This window comes from Mauremys reevesii, linkage group 1, assembly GCF_016161935.1.
Source record: "Mauremys reevesii isolate NIE-2019 linkage group 1, ASM1616193v1, whole genome shotgun sequence".
NCBI lineage: Eukaryota > Metazoa > Chordata > Testudines > Geoemydidae > Mauremys > Mauremys reevesii.
In genome coordinates, this window is record NC_052623.1 from 269,601,920 (window position 1) to 269,625,040 (window position 23,121).

The 23,121-nt window shown below is 46.2% G+C and overlaps 1 protein-coding gene across 8 annotated transcripts in view; it reads right to left on the bottom strand.

The window, feature by feature from the left end:
- Positions 1–23,121, bottom strand: part of MRTFA (myocardin related transcription factor A) — a 149,098-nt gene that overhangs the window by 70,474 nt on the left and 55,503 nt on the right. The window contains exons 1-3 of one of the 8 annotated variants that reach the window (XM_039489426.1): positions 12,366–12,419; positions 10,726–10,776; positions 9,718–9,915 (exon numbers count right to left, since the gene is read on the bottom strand). The exons of 1 other annotated variant lie outside the window; for it this stretch is intronic. Coding sequence is in view for 2 of the 7 variants with exons in the window: in XM_039489408.1 (XP_039345342.1) it covers positions 8,356–8,452 (97 nt within the window). In the remaining 5 variants the exon portion in view is untranslated. Of the gene's footprint in view, positions 1–8,355; positions 8,468–9,669; positions 9,916–10,725; positions 10,777–11,681; positions 12,193–12,365; positions 12,426–23,121 lie in introns of those variants that run through there. 6 more of the 8 variants (XM_039489416.1, XM_039489443.1, XM_039489433.1 and 3 more) reach the window with 6 other exon arrangements.

The window sequence follows — 23,121 nt, forward strand, 5'->3', positions numbered from 1 at the left end:
TTCGCATCATGTTCAGCCTGGAATTCTTGAAAATGTATACTAACATTTGTTTCTACTATTACCATGTGCTTGGGTACACACGTTCTATATCCTAGGATGAGAGCTCTCTGTGGCAGGGACTGTTTTGTTTGTTTGTACAGTACCGAGCATTGATCCATAATTTAAAAAAACAACCAGTGATTAAAGAATTGTATTAACATCAGCAAACCAAACTCAGCAATTTAAGATAGCCTGCATGACCACAGACCAAGGAAAGACAAAGTCCCTGCTCTAAAAAGCTTACAATCTACATAACACAAAAGTGAGGGTCAACAAAAGACATCAGCAACAATACACTCACATGGTTACTCGAGGAGCCAAAAGAGTTCCATTCACTTGGAGTTTTGTTTTGTTTTTCAGTCCCTTACTGCCCTAAGGCAAGATGGCAAAAGTAGGTTTAAGAGGGATTTGGATGAGGTGAGAGAGATGGCTTGGCAAATGGGTTTTGGAAGGATGTTGGTGCACAGGAACAGCACAGAAGGAGGCTTTCAAGTGAGAGAAGTGAAGAAAGAAGCATGAAGCTTGGTATCATTTGTGAAACAGAGGGACACAGGGGGATGCAGAGTTAAAAGGCGACAAGATCAGAGATACAGATAGGGCTGGATAGTGTAGGGCCTTGAATGCTGTTTGTAATGGTGATCAAATGATATAGTAGAAGTGTGTATTTCTAAGCACCCTTCCAGCATCTACTGTGGGCTTTCCAATGACAAACATCCAAGGAACAATACTCCATTTGTAGCCAGACTTTACAAAATTATACTAATTATTTTGTCCAGAGAGATATTAGCCCCATGCAAGCATCATATTGGCATTGTAAAGTTAGGGCAAACTCCACGCAGAGAGAGCTGAAAGTGGGTCTTCTCCTCCATTGAAAGGTGGTCAGCCAATCAGCATCATTCACTTCCCACACAACAGCATGGTTGTGTAACATAAGAAGTTAGGCCAGGAACAGCTGCTGAATGCATGTGTTAATGCAGGGGTCAGCAACCTTTCAGCAGTGGTGTGCCGAGTCTTCATTTATTCACTCTAATTTAAGGTTTTGCGTGCCAGTAATACATTTTAACGTTTTTAGAAGGTCTCTTTCTATAAAAGTCTATAATATACAACTAAACTATTATTGTATGTAAAGTAAATAAGATTTTTTAAATGTTTAAGAAGCTTCATTTAAAATTACATTAAAATGCAGAGTCCCATGGACCAGTGGCCAGGACCCGGGCAGTGTGAGTGCCACTGAAAATCAGTTTGCATGCCACCTTCAGCACAGATGCCATAGTTTGCCTACCCCTGTGTTAATGGATAGTAGATGTATCGTTGTCAGATGAGCACATCAGAACTAGTTCATTAATATGTCCATATATGGAATGTGGATAACCCTTCGACTGTGAATAATCTGAGTTCTAAATAGTTCGACTAGCCAATAGAGATCCAAACCATAGGGTGAGATCTTTAGACTCACAGACTACAAGGTCAGAAGGGACCATCGTGATCATCTAGTCTGACCTCCTGCACATCGCAGGCCACAGAACCTCACCCACCCACTCCTGTAATAGACTGACCCTTAACCTCTGGCTGAGTTACTGAAGTCCTCACATCATGATTTAAAGACTTCAAGATATCTAGAATACATCATTTACACTAGCTTAAACCTGTAAGTGATCCCTGCCCTATGCTGCAGAGGAAGGTGAAAAAAACCCCAGGGTCTTTGTCAATCTGACCTGGGGGAAATTCCTTCCCAAGCTCAAATATTGTGATTAGTTAGAGCATGTGGGCAACACCCACAAACCAGACATCTGGGCAAGAATTCTCTGTAGTAACTCAGAGCCTTCTGCATACAGTGTCCCATCACCAACCACTGGAGATATTTGCTGCTAGCAGTCACAGATTGGCTACATGCCATTGTAGGTAGTCTCATCATACCATTCCCTCCATAAACTTATCAAGCTCAGTCTTGATGCCTGTTGTTTTTTTTGTCCCCACTGCTCCCCTTAGACGCCTGTTCCAGAACATCACTCCTCTGATGGTTAAAAACCTTCATTTAATTTCAAGCTTAAACTTGGTGATGGCCACTTTATATCTATTTGTCCTTGTGTCAACATTGGCGCTTAACTTAAAAAACTCTCTCTCTCCCTGGTATTTATCCCTCTGATGTATTCAGAGAGAAATCATATCTCCCTTCAGCCTTCCTTTGGTTAGGCTAAACAAGCCAAGCTGAGTCTCCTCTCATAAGGCAGGTTCTTCATTCCTTGGATCATCCTGTTAGTCCTTCTCTGCATCTGTTCCAGTTTGAATTAATCTTTCTTAAACATAGGAGACCAGAACTGTACACAGTATTCCAGATGAGGTCTCACCAATGCCTTGTATAATGGTACTAACACTTCCCAGTCTGTATTGGAAATACCTCACCTGATGCATCCTAGGACTGCATTATCTTTTTTTCATGGCTGCATCACACTGGTGATTGAATAAGAACTGGGAGTGGTTGGATCATTACAAAACCTAAACCTAATTTCACCCATACTAATTTCACCCTACTGTTACACACACCTTTTTGTCAACTATTTGAAATGGGCTACTCTCATTACCAGTACAAAACTGATATTTCCTCCCTTGGAATCCTACTGTTAATTGAATTGTCTCGTTAGACTGACCTCACGCTTGGTAAGGCAACACCCATCTTTTCATGTCTTTATACCTGCTCCTGTATTTTCCACTCCATGCATCTGATGAAGTGAGTTCTAGCCCACAAAAGCTTATGCCCAAATAAATTTGTTAGTCTCTAAGGTACCACAAGGACTCCTTGCTGGTTTTGCTAATACAGACTAACACGGATACCGCTCTGAAATTGGTGGCTCAGTCATCTTGTGATCAGTCAATACACCCAGGTCTTCCTCCTCCTTTGTCACTTCTAACTGATACGTCCCCAGGTTATAGCAAAAATTCTTGTTGTTAGTCTCTAAATACATGGCTTTATCCTTTGTACTATTAAATTCCATCTCATTTCTATTACTCTAGTTTACAAAGTCATCCAGATCTTCTTGTATGATATTCCAGTCCTCCACCATATTGGCAATACCTCCCGACTTTGTGTCATCCACAAATTTTATTAGCACGCTCCCTTTTTGTGCCAAGGTCATTAATAAAAATGTTTTAAAAGATTGGTCCCAAGTCCAATCCCTGAGGAACTCCACTGGTAAGCTCCCACCAGCCTGACAGTTCACCTTTCAGTAAGCATTTTGTCCCTGCCCACTCAATGCAAGAATCCACTCTGGCCACTTCAGTTTAAACTCTTCCACAAACCCTAACTCCTGAGAAACACCATCCTTTTGAGTTATTAAACTTGAAGGATTTTTATTAAAAAGAGGTTTGAAGGGATAAATGAAAGACTATCCAGAAAGCTATAATGCCACCAGTTTTCACCTCACCCTTGGAGGAAAGCTATGCCCCAAGAGGGCTCCATCCCCTCCTGTTATTAACACTGTCCTCCCTACACCTGCAAGTCAGTTGATCTTGCGTTAAGTGTTTGGTCCCATTTTAGACTTCAAAACGGCAGATCAGGGAGCTCACCAGTATATTCCCTTGTAAAGGCACCTATTGCATTATATGGACAGTAAAACCGTGGTTAAGCATGAGTGTTAAATTCTGTTCTATGGTTTGTGCAATAGGACTGTAGGTTTATAACAGTTTGATTAACAATTTTTATCAGTAAAACATCCCTGCCCACAAGAGTCAGGGAAAATGTTATTGTCTTTGCTAGCGACCATCACATTTAAACACATTTGTAACTAGCAGTTCTGTTCTTGGTGTGAACAGAGCTATTTTCTACTACAGTTGGGCTAAAGATACTTCCGCACGGGGAATGAATATTGTCTCTCTCATTCTCCATTGGTCTTAGTGAAGAAAGGGGAAACTGGAAGTCTGGTTCATGGTACCCTAACAAGTTAACATGGCATCCACCCACAATCCCTATCAGAGATAGGGCATCAGGAACAGAGTCTTCATCCCACAGATTAGTAATGCCTGTTCCACCCTCCCATTCTTTACTACAGGTTGGCAGAGAGATTGCTCTTGCCAAGAGAAGTACTGTTTTGACATTCTGAACTGAAATTTATTGGTGTAGCAGGTGACAGGATCAGTAATTCAATGCTTAGGGAAGGCTGGATAGATGGAGTTTTCTGTGCAGGTCACTTATTTTTGGCATGTATTTAACACTGATCAATGACTTAAAACATATGAGAATGCTGAAGAACTTGGGGTGAGGGAAATGACAGACATCTTACATTACAGTATAAATACAGATTAGATTCATGCAAACAGTCTGTGAGCTGGCTTTGAAGACATTGTGAGCAGAGACTATTGACCCTCTTTGGCACCTAGCTATGCTGGACAGGGGAACCATGATAGAATCTTCTAGCAAGAACTGTGCTGAAGCATGTATCACCAGAAAAGTAGTTTCTCTATGCAGTGCAGGCAGAGCCTCAGAGTTCAAGTATCAAAATGTGTGATATATGAAGAGCTCCTTCTTTTTCAGCACTTACCAGGCTGTCTGAAGCATCAGGCAGTTAGTTATCTGCCATTTGAAAGTGTATACATATACTGAATATATTTTTAGACAGCAAATAAATGCAGAGCCACACAAATGGTTTGCCAGGCAGTACTCACAGGGGTCTCTGATTCATAGATAGATCACTTTCCCAGCCTCTGCAACCCTGGTGAATTTGCTTGATTAAACTGTGAAGGTGATTCAGTTGATAGGTGGGGGCATTTCTACTGTAAATTTTACATGGTATCATTACTAGTACAAAGGTTGTTTGGATATACACTATTGATGCCTGCACAGAGTGCACCACACCCATTCTATTCTGTCACTTTGTATATGTATCTGCTTCCCCTGCCTCTCTCTCTCTTACATGTGGGAGCCCTACCATGCTTTCATTTTAGTGTTACTTCCTGCTAAGAGAGTTTCACACTAGACTTTGAGAGCTCAACTAGATCACAGTTTGGTAAACAAGCCTTCCTTCCCTCTCCTCCTCCATTCCTAGCATGAAAATAGCTAGGGCTAAAGCAACAGCTGGGAATCATTATACTGACAGGAATAGTACACTAGACTCCAATGAGAGAGGGAACGTCACATTAAAAAACATTAGGGCAACAGGACAGAAAAAGAAGAGAGCCCAGCTTTAAAAGTCTATGGCCTGCTCTACAACACAATTTTAAGTCGACATAAGACTCCTTCCATCGACCTACTTGTGTATGTGTCTACATTTAAATTTGTCTCCCACCTATGTAAGGACCCCATTATGCCAATATAGCAACACCAGCTCCCTGAAAGCACAGAGCCATGGTCAATGCAGCGTAGACACTGTTACCTATGTTGACCCTAACAGTCCTCCATCAGCTGTCCTACCACTGACATTGACCACTCCGGTCAAAACCGTTAACTCCGCTGCCCAGGGTTCACACATATCAAAAGCTTCCCCCCTCCCTTTAAAAACAATTTGAAATGCCCTTTTCTGGTTGTCCAGCTTGGTGAGCACATCACTATCTGCTCTTTGTGGTTGTGTGCAACTGCGCAGCTGACCATGATGGATTCATGTTCCAGACCCGTTCCTGCCTGGAGCAGACAAAAGATATTGGATCTCCTAAGCCTGCGGGGAGAAGAGGCTGTGCAGGCACAGCTTCGCACCAGCTGTAGAAACACTGACATCTATGAGCAGATTGCTCAGGGTATTCAGGAGAAGGGGTACAACAGGGACCAGCAGCAGTGCCATGTGAAAGCTAAGGAACTGCAGCAGGCATACCAGAAAGCCAGGGAGATCAAAAATCGATCTGGTGCCAAGCCGCAGATGGCCACTTTTACAAAGAGATGCATTCCATACTTGGAGGAGAGCCCACCACCACAGCACACACCACAGTCAATACCTCTGGGGAGCCCAGGTAACAGGCCCCTGCTGTAAACAGTGAGAACGAGGGGGTGGATGAGGAAGAGGAATATGGGGGACAGGCGACCAGACCCGTGCTGTAAGCCAGGACATATTTTTGATTCCACCGCAGCCTGTCTCTGCAGTCAAGCATGTGTGAACACCAATGCAGGGGGAAGGAATTGTGAGTAAGTGCGGAACTAAATTTCCCATTACACTGATGGTACCCTCAACTTGGCAGGACTCGGCCATTGACTCTTCATTAATTTATTTGTACTAAAAGAGGTGGTGGTATAACACAGAGGTTGAGTTGCTAGAGGCTTTTCATTCCCCTGTGTTAGGCGGGCAGAGGGGAATGTGGAGTAGTTTGTTTATGTAAATAGGGATGTCCCTTGAAGCCTTCTGAGAGATTTTGATGAAAGGTACTCTGCAATCCTCTCCCAACAGTTTCTAGGGATTGCAGCCTTATTTCTTCCTTTGCAATAGGACACTTTCCCACACCAGTCATTGATAATTTCAACTGGCACCACTGCTGTAAACTGGCTAACGGCACACAGGAAATAGGCAACTTTGGGACACCAGCAGCAGCTGTGCTCTTTCTGTATCAGCGAACACCACCATCACGTGTAGAAAATGGTGCCAGTATTCAGGGCCAGTGCCCTATACTCACTTTCATGCAAGCTAGCAATTCCCTCATTGTTTCTCTCACCCCCGGCAGGTCTTACTCATCCTGGCTTGAGCTGAGAGGGGCACCAGACACAAGCACTCCAAAGCAGAAGTGTCAATAAGCATGTCTTGTTTAACATTTTAGGGGAGCAAGGAAAGGGGGAAGCTCTGAATCTCAAGTTTTGCTTTCTGTTCCTACTATATTGAGAATGGTACTGGTATATTTTTATCTGTTGCTGCAGCCATTGAACCCTTAAGGGGTACCCCCTCCACTGCAGCGGAACAACTGACCCAAAAAAGGAAGAGAAAAAAAGATGATGTAGGAGGACATCTTCTGCAAGATCCTGCAAGCCAGTGCTCCATCAAACCTTGAACAGCGGGCCTGGAGGGTGAATATGGCAGACTGCATGGAGAAGAAAAGAACAGACAGGATAAAGGGGCAGGAAAGAGGAAGGGAGATGCACCAGGACAGAATGAGCTTCTCCATCAGCAAACTCAGATGCTGCAGACTTTTGTGGACTCTAGGTTCAACAGTCCTGAGCTTGACTCCCATTGCAGTCTGTAGAAAACTGCAGCACAGCACCTCCCTGCACCTCACTCAGATTTCCACATGGCTCAGGGCCTGCACACCTACCCCACCACTCCACACTGGGGAAAGGCATGGATAACTACAGCTTCACATACATGACCTGTGAGAGCCACAAGTGATATATGTGTAGCTACAATGGACATCAATGTTCGTTCCTATTTGTTTATTGAGGTTTCTAAACAAAATTAAGTTAAAATGTGTTTAAAGTTCTTCAGGTTTTTTTTAGCTGTTTTTGTAAATGAATAAAACTTTTGTTTTGAAAGTTACTCATCTTTATTGGTTTAAAACACATGGTGCATAATGCCTGCTGGCTGTGAGTAGTGTCTTGTACGCTCATAACCAGCCCTAAACAGCGTAATCATTAAATGTACAGCAAGCACCCCCACATTAATGGGTGCACAGCTGTGCAGCAGCATCACACAATTTTTAATAGGTCCCTGAACTACAACCTAGGTTGAGCAAAGTACAGCACAACATATTAACAGCAAGTCACAGTAAAGTGCTCTTTCAAAGCCTCTCTAAGCCATATAGTTCCTCACTGAGTTGGTCTGATAGCCCTTGTGTCTGGCTGTTCAAACTCAGCAGACAGCCGTTCCTCCTCTGCCCTGACCACAACTTTTCTCCTTTTGCTTCACAAATATTATGCAAGACACAACAGGCAGCTATACCTAGTCGGATATTTTTCGCACTGAGATCCAATCTGTAGAGTAAACAACACTAGAAACCTTTCAAAAGCATGTTCAACTGTCATTTTACTCCTGGGGGAATTCTGCACCACTGAGCACATGCAGAGTGGCACTGCAGTTATACCTTTCACCCACCAGGGGCTGCTGTGGTGCCAGAAATGAGGACAGCCAGCTCACTGGCTTAGCAGTCAGCAGCTGATAGGGAGGAGGAGAGGCTGCATTCCTCACAGAGCCCTGCCCCTGGGGCCAGGTGAGGAGGCATGGGATTGGGTGGGGGACAGACTGGGGCAGGGGCTGAATGGAAGTGGGGGAGCAGGGACATATGGGGTGGGGGTGCCAGGGCACATGGGAACAGGAGCAGATGTGCCTGACTGAAATGGAAGAGGCTAGGGTCAGCCAGAGTCTGCACAGGGGAGGCTCCCTAACAATTCCCCCCCCCCCCCAAAAGTTCACAGACCCGTAGATTGCAACACAGCTGCGCCAAGCCCTGCATTGTCCCTGGCCTGCTGCATAAAGGCATAGTGGGCTGTGAACATGTGCACCAACGACCACATCACAGCTTTACAGATGTCCTGGATCCGAACATGTGCCAGGAATGTGCTCTGGTCGAGTGGGCTCTGACAATCGGTGGCAGAGGGACTCCTGCTAACTCGTAGCAGGTCCGAATGCAAGAGGTGATCCAATTAGAAATCCTTTGTGTGGATACTGGGAGGCCCTTTATCCTGTCAGCTGCAGAGATGAAAAGCTGAGTTGACTTACAGAAAGTTTTTGTCTGATCTAAGTAGAAAGTCAGAGCCCTTCTTATGTTCAAAGCATGAAGGTGCCTCTCTTCACTAGTCTCATGGGGCTTAGGGCAGAAAACCGGACATCACCTTAGGAAGGAAGGCCGGGTGGAGCCAGAGCTGGACCTTGTCCTTATAGAAGGCCGTGTATGGCGGTTCTGAGGTCAGGGCTCGCAGCTCGGAAACTCGCCTTGCCAACCTCACCGCCACCAGGAAAGCTACCTTCCCATGGTAAGTGAAAGGAAGCACAAGGCCAAAGGCTCAAAGGGTAGACCCATGAGCCTGGACAGAACCAAGCTGAGATCCCACTGAGGGGCCGGGGACCAGACTTGAGGAAAGAGCCTCTCGAGGCCTCTAAGGAACCTGACAATCATGCCCCTGTGGTGGAGAACACCATCTGCCCCTGGATTGGCAGATGAAAGGCCGAAATGGCTGCCAGGTGCACCCTGATAGAGGAGTGCATCAGGCCCTGGTTCCTTAAACGAAGCAGATAGTCCAAGATTGACTGCACCGAAGAATACAAAGGGGAGATGCCCTGTTCAGCCGCCCAGTGGGAGAACCTCGTCCACTTTGCCAGGTAGGCCTGCCTAGTTGAGGGCTTTCTAGTCACGAGGAGGACGTTCTGGACCCCGTCTGAACAGGCTCGTTCATCTGGGTTCAGCCACGCAACATCCACGCTGTGAGGTGGAGGGATACGAGGTTGCAGTGCAAGTGTTGGCCGTGATCCTGTGACAGCAGGTCCAGTCAGTTCAGCAGTGGCCAGGGAGGGAATCGCTGACAAGCTTGATAGCGTCCCGAACCAGTGCTGGCGAGACCACGCCAAGGCGATCATGATAACCTGCACCTTGTCCCTCTTGATTTTCACTAGGACCTTGCTGATGAGTGGAATTGGAGGGAACGCATACATCAGGCTTCCTGCCCACAGCAGGAGGAAGGCGTCGGAGAGGGAACCCTTGCCCAGACCCCATCTGGAGCAAAACCTGTGGTACCTCCTGTTCTGCCTGGTGGCAAACAAATCCACTTGGGGAGATCCCCACCTCTGGAAGATCATGCCAGGTGCCTCTAGGTGGAGCACCCACTCATGGTGAGAGGAGAAGTCCTTGCTTAGGTGATCTGCTAGCGTGTTCCTCGCCTCCAGAAGGTGACATGCTTCTAGATGGATTCCGTGGTCAATGCAGAAGTCCCAGAGACTGAGTGCCTCTTTGCAAAGGGCCGAGGATCGCACTCCACCTTGCCTGTTGATGTAGAACATAGAGGTTGTGTTGTCCGTGAGGACTCTGACCACTCAGCCCCAGAGATGAGGTAGGATGAATGCACATGCTTTGGGCACCACACTGAGCTCTTTGATGTTTATGTGTAGCACTGACTCCTCTGGGGACCACATACCTTGGGTCTGGAGGGTGCCAGGGTGCCGAGGTGCACCCCCCCCTGCCCCCCCAACCAAGGCGTCCGAAACCAACTCAACTGAATGAGGAGTGCTGACGAAGGGAAATCCTTCCGAGATTTTCCCAGGGTCAGTCCACCATCACAGCGAGGTAAGTACTGTCATGGGGATGGTGACAACATTCTCCAAATAGTCCCTGAACTAAGAATAGACCATCGATAGCCATTGTTGCAGGGGTCACATCTGGAGTCTGGCATGGCACACCACATATGTACATGCTATCATTAGACCTAGTATGTGTAGGCAAACCCTGGCCATGGTCAGGGGAAAGGCGGAGACTTCCGCTATGAGATCCATCAGTATCCTGAATCTCTCAAGCGGCAGGAAAACCCTGCTGCAGGTTGAGTTGAGTACCACTCCAATGAACTCCATCCATCCTCATTCACCAACAGGCCAAGGCGACTGCATGCAGCTAGCAGCACCACGACATCCCCTTGGACCTGGAGTTGCCCTTGACAAGCCAGTCATTGAGGTATGGGTAGATTTGGATACCCCAACATTTGAGGTAAGCCACCACCACCGATATGCACTTGGTAAATACCCATGGTGCTATCGCTAGGCCAAATGGGAGGACCACAAACTGATAGTGGTCGAGACCTACCATGAACCGCAGGAATCGTCTGTGTCCCTTGAAGTTGGTGATGTGGAAGTACTGTGAAAGTAGAATGAATTATATTGTAAAAATAAGAATGGATTAAAGAAATGTTGTATGTACCTTTAAGCAGAAATAAGAAATGTTGAAATACAGGTGCCAGGAAAAGAAACATTAGGCATAAACAATGGTGCTAATGGCGAAACATTAACAGAAGATCGGTAATAGTTAATAAGGAAATAAGATATGCATGCCTAGCCCAGGTAAACTTATCTGATTCTGCTTCCTTTGTTATCTTGTTAAGTTCTCACCCTTTTAGCTGTATAAATAAGATAATGTGAGCACCATGCAAGACACAAACTATCTGGGTGTGTTATTAGCAGAGAGCTGTGCTAATAAAACAGAGTGGTCTGACAAAATGCGAGTCCTGAGTCTAACTTTGACAGTACACATCCTTCAGATCGATGGTAGCATGCCAGCCTCCTGGATCCAGGGAGGGGATGATGGAAGCCAGGGAGACCATACGGAACTTCAGTTTCGCTAAGCAGCGGTTCAAGCCCTGCAGGTCTAGTATGGGCTGCAGACCGCCCTTGGCTTTGGGGATTAAAAAGTATCGGGAATAGAACCCCTTGCTCCTGTATTCCACAGGAACTACCTTCACCACACCCAGCTGTAGTAGACCCTCTACCTCTTGTACAAGAAGATTCTCATGAAAGGAGTCCCTGAAGAGGGATGGAGAGGAGGGGTGGGAAGGGAGGGTAGAAAGTAACTCGAGGGTGTAATCCTGCACCACCATAATGAGGACCCATTGGTCCGATGTTATAGATGGCCACCCAAGGGGGAAGGAAGAAAGACAGTTGGCAAACAGAGGGGAGGAAGGATCCAGGGAACAGTCCAGTAGGTTGCCCTCAGGCATACCCTCAAAATCAACGCTTGCCTGTCTGCTTACTGCAGGTTGTGCCCACCTGGGATGTAGATGGGGGTTGGTGACCAGGGCACTTCCTGTAGCCCCTGGATCTTTTGTGGGGAGGCTCCTGGCAAGGGTGGCTCCCCTGGCTCTGAGGCTGCTGCGGCTTAAACTGCTTGCGGGCAGGGCCGGGGACATACAGGCCTAGTGTTTTTAGGATTGTATGGGAATCTTTCAGGCCATGGAGCTTAATGTCTGTCTGTTCTGCAAATAGGGCGTGCCCATTGAAAGGGAGGTCTTGCATTGATTGCTGAGCCTTCCAGGAAAGACCAGAGAGGAGCAGCCACGAAGCCCTGCGCAACGAGATTGCCGATGCCAGGGTACTGGCGGTGGTGTCCGCCCGGTCCAATGCCACATGGAGGGCTGCTCAGGCTGCAGCTGAGCTCATCCAGGATCCCCCGGAATGCCTTGCTAGAAGCCTCAGGAAGGGCACTCTCAAACTTGGTCATGACCTGCCACATATTAAAATCATAATGGCCTAGTAAGGCCTGATGGTTGGCCACCCATAACTGTAGACTGGAGGACGAATAAACTTTACACTAAAAAAAGTCCAGTCTCCTTGAGTCTGTTGAGATGAGTTCCTGTCTGCATCCTGTAAAACTTGCCCATACCGGTATTGCCCTGGCCTCTTCTTTTGTCATTCAGTGTTGAACGCATTCTAAAACAATATGCATTTCCTCACCTTTTGGGGGCGAAGCCAGACTTTAAGGCACCTGTTCCCCTACATGGTGTAAACTTTGCTTGTGCCAATCAGAAACGAACACAAACAGGTTTGGGCCCCGTCCCCTATGACACTTCTATGATGTCATAGTTGGTACTTTAGGCCTGCCTGCCATGTGCAGGCAGAAAAATGAATCCTGTGTCTCCTGTGTACACCCGTAATTGAGCCTGATCACCTCGAAGCCTCTCTCAGCTCACGTGTATCAAACAGAGTTTCTACGTTTGCCGGTCGTTATGCGTTGGTTTGTATTTGTAAGTATCGGTTATTACTAAATGCTGCATCTTTGTTTATAAATATTGTTAATAGATATTTTAGTCATTGTGTGTTTTAAGTTTCATTAACTCTATTAGCTAATCATACGCTGCTCCCTTACCCCTTGTAATTATCCCCAATAAAACTTTAAATTGATTAATTTTAGTTGTGTGTGTGTGTGTGTGTGTGTGCAGTTTGCATCATGACCCATACTCTCCTTGCATCCCTTACCAATATAGTCTATTGCCACGTGCAGCCTGGTAAATAACAGGCCTGCATTTTTTTTTCGCCCCTGTGTGGCCGTGGCAATTTACAGAGTCTTTATTCTTAGGGGTAGCCTCCGTTTGATCTTGTTTCTCCCTGTGGTTGACCACCTCTACCACCAGGGAACTGGGAACAGGGTGGATATAAAGGTACTTGTTGCCCTTATAAGACACAATGTACTTGCACTCCACCTTCTTGGAGATCGGAGGCAAGGAGGAGGGGGTTTGCCAGAGGGCATTTGTAATTTTAGCAACCCCGTCATGTAGGGGCAACGCTACCCTGGCTGGGGCCATAGGCCAGAGAACATTCAAGAGAGAGTGTGCAGGTTCCTCTAATTCCTCCACCTGGAAGCCCAGGTTGGCGGCAACCCTCTTCAACAGCTCCTGATGCATCTTAGCATCATCCTGGAGCACTGGTAGAGGGAGCCCTACTATGGCCTTGTCCGGCAACGATGAGGAGGAAGCTGGTACCAAGGGGTTCTCCGCAACCATAGGTGGTCTAGTGGCTTGCTCGCCCACTTCCTACTGTGCCTGTGAGGTGCCTGCAGCCGAGGCCTCTTGGGCTGGAGTGGGGCAGGAGAAGGAGGTAGCCGGTCTCTCCGAAGCTCCGGATACTGAGCGGGCGGCCTGCGAGGGCTGAGTGAACCCCCATGGGTACCACTGTGCTGGCTCTGTCCCAATCAGTACCCGTCAGCCCTCCCGGAGTTGGATTTGGCTGACTTCAATGAGCGTCTGGATTGGGGCCTCGGCAACCAGTGGCGCTAGGCGGATCCGCAATGGTCCCGGGCTGGCAATCTACACCTCACACTTAATGAGCAGTACCAGGATGTGGAGCGGGAATGGGTACTACAGTAGGCTTGGCATTGTGACGATGTAGCCGGACGCAGTGATGCTGCCCTGGGGGATCGGCGACAGTCCGGGGAACAGTACGGTCAGTCCCTCAACCTGTCCCTGGAGCGGTACTGGTGCCATGGAAATTCCGGGCGCCAACTCTGAAACTCCTGCCGGGGGGTGGGGGGAGGGGGCTCATGCCTCCAGAGGTCTACACCTGGTTATGGGTGAGCCACACCTTGAGCCTCTCTGCGCTTGTCCTGGGTCCGGAGACTGAATGGTGCTATGAAGCATCTGCCTATCATGGTCAGAAGCATGTCAGCTGTGAGAGGGAGACCGTTGGTCCATGTCCCCTGTGACAGGAAGCGCTGCTGGGAAGGTGGAGACTGTGGTGGTCCCAACACAGGTTTACCCCGGGACTGGATCCCTGCAGGGGTCGGAGAGGGCAGCACCAAGAAGAACAATATCTTGCACCGCTTGGAGGGCCTCCAAGGTGGACACTTGGAGCTGACAAGGACCTCTGCCGCTATCTGGGGTAGCCGGCGGGGAGCGGGCTGGGCTATACCGCTCAACCTGAGCTGGGGCCTGGGATCCCCAAAGGGGTGAAGAGGCACCTGAGACAGAGGCTTGGTCCACCCCAGACTTGTCCTTTCCCTTTCGGGAAGCTGGAGACCTTCCTCACCCCGTCTTCCTGGGCTTCTTGGCTGGAGCCACAGAAGGAGACCAGTGCCAGCTCATAGATGGTACCAGCGGGGCGCTGCGCACCAAGATCATGGTGCTCAGCACTGGATCGGAGCGCTGCTCTGGCATAGGGGTAAGGGCAGACTCCATCAGTAGCACCTTCAAGCGAATGTCACACTCCTCCTTTGTCCTGGACTTGAAGATTTTGCACTTATCACTAATGTGACCTTCACCCAAGCACCGCAAACCACTATAATGTGGATAGCTAATGGGCATGGGCCTTTTGCAGATTGCAGGGTTTAAAGCCTGGGGTCCGGGATATGCCCCATCCTGACGCGAAGTCCCTGTAGGGACCTACTACATCTCTAACTTAACAAATAGGTTGAACTAAACTAGAGGGAAACTATATACAGTAATATTTGCAAAAGACAAAAGAGTTTGAACGAATGAAAAGCAACAGCTCTAGCTGAAGCAGCACCAGTTTCATGCACCGTCACTGGCAGCAAGAAGGAGCTGAGGGTGGATGGAGCCGGCAGTGCCCTATATGCTGCGGCATACGCGTGCCACTCCAGGGGGCGCCAGAACCTGTCCCCTAGGGATACTGGTGAGGAAAAAACTTCCGGCACCAGTGCATGTGGTGAGCACACACACCTAAGTTGAATGGACATGTGCAATCACTCGAAGAAGAACTTGCATAACTATAGAAAAGTAGCCACTTCTGTTGATGTGCTCTGTGGCAAGGTGCTCTGGGGCCAAAATAGCAATGTGCATGCCATCTATTCCTCCACCACAGTTCGGGAACCCCATTGCTGCAAAGCCATCCACTATGTTCTAAACATTACCAAGAGTCACAGTCCTGAATAGCAGGAGACTATTAATAATCCTGCACACCTCTATGACATAGGACCCCACAGCGGATTTTCCCACTCCAAAATGACTTTGCACTGCCTGGTAGCAATCCAACATTGCAAGTTTCCATAGTGTGATCCCCACTATCTTCTCCATTGTCAGTGTAGCTTAATGTGGTGTCCCTGCATTGGAGGGCTTGGGCGAGCTTGGCACACAAATCCAGGAATGTGGTCTTGCACATCTGAAAGTTCTGCAGCCATTTCTTGTCATCTTAGGCCTGCATTACAAAGTGATTCCATCAGTCAGTGCTCATTTCTTGAGCCCAGACACAGTGCTCCATCTGCAGCTCCTTAATGAACACCAGCAGCCACCTCAAATTGTTTCTTACTATGTTCCACAGCAAACTGACCACTAGGAAATCATGTTCCTCACAGTTCTTCTGGCTTTGCAAATACTCTAGAGGACAGTGCTTCCTGCGCTTGCAATGCTCATGACAGTGGTGCAGAGCTGTGCAGGCTTCATGCTTCTGTCAGAGATAGCAGGCAACAACATGCATAGGTTCGTGGGAAATTTAAAACAGGGATGAAAACTATGGGATAGATATGGTATTATGGGATGAAGAAATTGCATTATAGGAGGTTGACCCCTTGCTCCTAGTCTGTATGACTCGTTTTTGCCCCACTATGAGTTGCCAAAACTACCTATAAGACAGTGTGCTGAATTGTGACGGGTTTCACACTGGGATACCTACACATGGTGAACCACACTGTGCATCAATCCTCACTCCTGGTGAGTATGTGCAGTACCGATGCAAGGAACCAAGCACGCACACACACAAGTGATACACTTATCACAGCAACTGTATGCTGACAACTTGCATTGGCAAAATTTGTTGGGTAGACATGGCCATCTGTACGACTTTCCTACTTGACCTATGAAAACCTCTCACACAGCTGCCCTTCTCACACAACTTCCAGTCCACCAGTTACCAGCCTCCTTTGCAACTTCTCCAATCTGTATGGCCAAGAATGGCATGCTGAGGATTAGGCGAAAAAGGCTAAACTGCCTGTTTGCCTTTGAGCCACCTCACACTAGCACATGATTATCACAGCTTGTTCATTGGAAAAGGTGGAAGCTGTGTCCACTGCACACCCCACCCTTTTGAAGTAGTCTAATCAGTCATTCTGTCAGCAATATTCTTCAGAAGTGTTTACTAGTATTGTAGTTACACAGATTCCAGCTGCCTACATTGGATGTGCATTCTGATCTGCCACAAGAGGCTCCAGCCTATCTGCTCCTGGTGTAACAGATACTCTACACAGCAGCCACTTCAAGATCGAGAATCACTGATTCCAATAAGCAGTTCATTCAGTATAGTGGTAATATCAGGTCATATTTCAGACACATACCTGTTACATCTTGTAAACTCAAGACAATAATACTGTCTAATTTCTCCTATTATCTATCCATGCATTTATATCACCCATCATAGTGATATTCTTCACAGCCCCTTCAGGTCCATTTGTAGTCCATTCTGAACTAGACGACACATACAATAGTTACAGAAAACATTAAACTCCAAGGCTGTGCTGTCAGACAAATCAAGGAACAAATATCCAGAAACAAACCTCTTGTTAGAAATCTGTACATTTTGCTTAGACCTTCCAATATTGTTAACATACCATATTTGTGTTGTATGTGCTCTTCTGCTCTCTACTGGATCTTAAAAATGTTAAGACTACCAGTTTGTAATACTTTTGCCCTCTGGTGACTGGAGGTGTTATGACAACAAATGGAGACTTTCTTTACCTCATGAGTTGACCTGTGCATTAATAAACACACGTTTACAGATTTTTACCTCTTCAAAGGACTGCACAGATTAACAACTGTTAATCCCCCTACCTCTGTGAGGTTCTTCCTATTTTTATAGATAGGGAAAGAGGTTAAATTATTAGGGCAAGGTCACAGAATGGGTCATTGACAGAATCTGTAAAAAAGGTCAAGAGTTCTTATTTACAGTCCCATGGTTAATCCCCCACATAATGTTAGCCTTCTCAATTATGGAAAGACTGTCTGCATAATAAAGGTTGTAACAAGGTTTCTATGATAAGGCACATTTTCACAAGCACCAACACTCCTCAAAAAAAGTCCCAGACACATCAACTTTTCATATGTGGTTTGTGACTAGGAAAGCTATGGCAAAAACGGAGGTAAACTGCTTGTACAGTTCGAGATACAGGTCTTAGAAAAGATAGATATAATTCACTATTGGAAGAGACTAAACCATTTTTGGCAAGTCCTCTCTCAAAAATTAGTCCAAACAAAGTTTGTTTCATTCAAGAGCTCTTGGTGAGAGCTGTTGCACAGTTCTGGAGAAGTTGAGAAGTTTATTTTTGGAGCTGTTCCCCTCATGAATATTATCAGCCGTTGACTGGCTTTATGAAGTTTGTCAAAGCTAATAATGTCCTCCTCCCACACTACGTAAGGGCTTGGCATGCTTTGCAGTGCTCAAAGGTCCAGGAGAACTTCTGCAGACGTTACAAGATGAACAGACATTCCTATAATACTCTGAAGCCCCACTCATTCCCAAGGAATCTTGAATGGAAAACATTGCTTGTAAACTTTTGAAATTTGCAAAGCTTTCAGCCCCAACACCCACACCTTTTACAAAATATGAATATGCCATCACCTTTCACCAGGTTTATAAGCAGGGCTGTCTCAAGTAGGTCTGGGACACCTGGGCTGCCAAGTCTGAAGTTCACTGTGGGACCTCCTCCACCATACCTGTCTCAAACTCTTATCTCCTCCCATATGACAGCAGAGATTCAGACCTACAGAGTCAGGAAGAGGGAATGGGTCCAGAACAGTGTTCTTGTGGAGAATGTGAGTGACAGTAAAGGGGGATATGTAAAATACTCAAATTTACTACTGACATGGAGTACATCATTGGTCCAGCAGAATTGTGAAAGTTAATGGAAAAGGTCCTAATGCAAGGACTGAGTATCAGGAGACCGATGTGAGTGAAAATAAACTTTCAAGCACTGCTAAACGTTGCTGATTTTGTTTCTCCTCCTCCCCCACTTACTTTATCTTTATGTCACTGTTTTTGCCTGTCCCTCTCTTAAAAACACCTACTTGTCCCTGCTTCACTTCCCTGCCTCAAACCCACTGATCTAGATCAGTGGTTCCAGAAGTTTATTGGTTCACACACTGCCTTCACATCAACTTAAGAAATGAACTGACAGAAGTTCTGGCTGTCATACTACCAGTGGTTCAGGGGAAGGAAAGGGAATGAGGTCTACCCCAGAGGGGTAGTGAATATTCACTAGATATGAACACTACTTATTTTCAGGAATTTGCATCCACAGATTTCAATACAGCCTAGCTTGGTGTGGGGGGGGACACTGACACCAACTCTCCCACTGCAGATGCAGTGGAAGCAAGGAACAGAAATACCATAGTTTCCTGCTTTTGGTGGTAGCAGAACGCTGTAGGTCACATTCCAGCAGGAGCTAGTACAATGCAGTCCACATGGTATTGCAACTCCATTCTACATCCTTAAGCTCCAGAACTTCCATTAAGAGCTTGCCTACACTTGAAATGCTGCAACTGTGCCGCTGTAACACTTCAGCGTAAGACATTACCTACAACAACGAGAGGGGTTCACCCTTGGTGTAGGTAATCCACCTCCTCAAGAGGCGATGGCTGTGCCAACAGAAAAATTCTTCCATCCATCTAGTGCTGTCTACACTGGGGGTTAGGTCAGTTTAACTACACTGCTGTAGGGATGTGGATTTTTCACACCCCTGAGCAACGTAGCTGGGTAAACCTAATTTTTTAGTGTAGACCAGGCTTAAACTTTATTGCCTAGAGTGCAGTGTGCCTCCCCAGAACTCATGACATTTGGCTCCGCAAATACGAAAATACAGTGCATGCTGGGGCATAAATAAAGCTGGCATCCTGAGAATGCAGGAGAATGGAGTAGCACTGAGCTTACTGGGTCATGCCCCCCTTTTGCTATGGTAACAGCTATTTCTTTCCTTTCTTTTGACAGGAAGAAAGGAGTAAGCAGCATCCATTTCTCCTTCTTCCTGCCCCTACTAGAGGGTAGTTAGTGAAAACAACCTCTTCCCATTGCATATGGTATTTGTATTCAATAGTCACTGATTACTGAGAAGTGGTCAGCTAAACTACTGCTATCATCCTATACCTACACAATCTGTATATACAGTCTGCAACACAATTTAAAGGATTAGAATTGCCCAGGAATTCAGCATTCTTAATTCATTCCACTAAAGATACATCTCTCAGTTGGGACAGTACCAGACTGAGGAAGAGATTACAGAATTCCACCTTCACTCCATCTGAGCACACCCAGAGGTTCACAAGGCCTGGCTCGTGCAGGGCACGGTTAGTGCACAGAACAGCTCTTTTCCACGTGCACCAATAGTCTAACCCAGCATTTCCCAAACTTTTTTTGGCCACGGAACACTTTTTAGCCATCTGAGCACTGATCACCAAGAGATCTATAACAGGACAGAATACACAACTGTTGTCTGGCTGTCTCCTAACAGGTTTCAGAGTAGCAGCCGTGTTAGTCTGTATCCGCAAAAAAAACAAAAAACAAAAAACAGGAGTACTTGTGGCACCTTAAAGACTAACAAATTTATTTTAGCATGAGCTTTCGTGAGCTACAGCTCACTTCTTCGGATGCATAGAATGGAACACACAGACGGGATATTTATACATACAGAGAACATGAAAAGGTGGAAGTATGCATACCAACAGGCAGAGTCTAATCAATTGAGATGAGCTATCGTTAGCAGGAGGGAAAAAAAAACACCTTTTTGAAGTGATAATTAAGATGGCCCATAGAAGGTGTGAGGAGAACTTAACATAGGGAAATAGATTCAATTGGTGTAACGGTTGGGTCATTACACCAATTGAATCTATTTCCCTATGTTAAGTTCTCCTCACACCTTCTATGGGCCATCTTAATTATCACTTCAAAAAGTTTTTTTTTCCCCCTCCTGCTAACGATAGCTCATCTCAATTGATTAGACTCTGCCTGTTGGTATGCATACTTCCACCTTTTCATGTTCTCTGTATGTATAAATATCCCGTCTGTGTGTTCCATTCTATGCATCCGAAGAAGTGAGCTGTAGCTCACGAAAGCTCATGCTAAAATAAATTTGTTAGTCTTTAAGGTGCCACAAGTACTCCTGTTTTTTGTTTTGTTTTTTTTTTGGTCTCCTAACAGAAATTCAAGATGTTCACTCAAGCCTCTCAGATTCCCTGAGGAATCCCCTCATGAAAACTAATGCCTTGGGAACAAAGGGAAAACTATGAGTCTTTTTGTAGATTAAACACCTTCTGTTAACTGGAAATGGAGGAAGAGGAAAGGGAATTAGTCACAGATTAGTTGAAATTAAAATCTCTGATCAGTGAGTGATTGAAACTAGACGAGTGGCATGTCACAGTTATCTCCTCTGCCTCAGAGAGTTCCCAACACACCTGCATTGCAGAAAAGTTTTACACTTGCTTTTTTTACACTTAATATAGGGGTTTGGGTAGGTGCTTTATTCACTTTGTGCTGGCAGCTTCTGCAATCCTGAATCCTGGGCGGGGGAGGAGGTGGAAGGGTGCAGGGAATCTAAATCCAGCTGCTAAAATCCTTTTCTATGCACTGGTCATCTCTCTCTCCTTAATTACTGTAACCTTCTCCCATCTGGCTCCTTGCCTCTCAACTCTTCCTCACCCCGTCTGTCCAAAATGTCACTGCTAAACTCATCCTCCTCTCCTCTCACTCAGATCATATCACTCCCCTCTTTGAATCCATCCACTGGCTTCCCTCTCAGCAGGTTATATTAAAGATCCTGGTCTTCATCAACAAGGCTCTATTATAATCTTGCTCCTACCTAAGTGTTCCCACTACTCATTCTGATCAACGTAACCCGTGTTTTCTTCATCTCGTGTCCCAACTTTTGTTTGTTGCCTTCTATCATACTGCGTACTATGCCTGGAAAACTCTTCTTGCCCTATATCTTCCTCCCTCGCCTTCAAACCCACACCTTCAGGCAATCCCCCCAGCACCACTGCTCTTCATCCATAGTCTCCCTACATACTTTTCCTCTCCTGAATGTTGTCCTGTGCCTTGTGTTTAGGTTGTAAGGTCTTTGGCATAGAGAATATGGCTAATCTGTTTGTTAAAGTATCAAGTACATTTATAGCACACAAAAAATGTTTAAAATAAAATTGTATTAGATATTCACGGAAAAGCTCTGTCTCAGACCTCCTTCAAACATTAAGTTACCTTGTGCCTAAACCATTTCCTGTGAAAGAGAGGGGGTCTCCCCTACTCCCCAAAATGTGCCATACCTTCCCACTCCAAGGCCAAGGGGCTTCCATGAAAGCCAAGCCTTTACATTTCTCACTAAAAAGTCCCATCTTCTGATTACAAGAGCCCTCCATACAGTAATGAATTAGAACCTTAAAAGAAGACTGAAGCCATCCCCAGCAACTAAGCACTGGTGAAACACTCTATACTAGGGGTTCTCAACTGGGGGTCGTGAGATGATTACATGGGGAGTCACGAGTGGTCAGTCTTCACCCCCAAACCCTGCTTCGGCTCCAGCATTTATAATAGTGTTAAATATAAAAAAGTGTTTTTAATTTATAAGGGGGGGGAGTGTCACACTCAGAGGCTTGCTGTGTGAAAGGGGTCACCAATACAAAAGTCTGAGAACCACTGCGCTATACATTGTACCAATATAGCTCTGCAAGCATGGCTTTGGGTCTACTGGGGTGGCAGAGCACAGGAGCCATCAGGAAACACCTGAGTCCAGATGACTGCTGAGAAATGTGAAGGGAAGACCAGAGAGATTCAATATACAAACAAAAAAGGCAAACAGGGCAGAGATCGCTAACCTTCCCGCAAGCTGTGGTATGAATCCTGACAAGTGTTTAAACAGCTCTTCCCCTGCTTCGACACAGTCTCTGCGAGTGGCACAATCCCGACACAGGCAGGCTGGAGAGTCTTGGCTTTATCCAACATGCTGGAGGACGTCCCAGGATTAGAAGGCAGACGCAGTAACAAAGAAGATGTCCCTTAGGCCTGAGGAAGGGCTGTTTAATCCTCAGAGAAGACCCCAATCATAATCTGTCAATGCACTGAGAAGGCTGCTTAATGATAGACTCCAAAGCTGAGCTTGCACAGGGACAGATAGACAATGGAGGCAGTGACAAATCCTGATTAGAATCAACGAGTCCCGGCAAAAAAAAAAAAAAAAAAAAAAATTCTTTCCTGTCAGCACCAGGCTCAGACATAAAAACCTCCCTGCTTCAATAGGCAGAATGTGCACGCAGGGGGATGGATCTCAATTTGCAGTCTGCATAACAGAGGGGTGGGCTTCTTCATGAAACCACTTGCAGTGACATCCAACTTCATTCACCCAAAATAGTACACAGTTGGTTTCTCTACTCAGACCCCTAACACTTGCCAGACAAGCAACATCACGTGACCTTGTCCCATTCCTCTTCCTCTCCCTTCTCTCTCCATTCTCCCCTCCCCCACCCCACCCCCACTATAAGCACAAAACTAGGAGACAAGGCTCTGGGAAAGGATCCTCTATTTAGGCCCAGAAAACGCGAATTCAGACAGTGATAGTGCAGGCTTCCAAACACACACTGCCCCCATTAATATCCCTGCACCCTGACCTGAAAGAACCACCTCTTAGCAAATGGTGATTGGCAGAGTTCAGTCTATGGATCCTCTACTGGGAGTGAAAGAGAGGCTTGGAATTAGTGCCAATTTGGTGGTGGGGTTTGTAATGTGGACATTT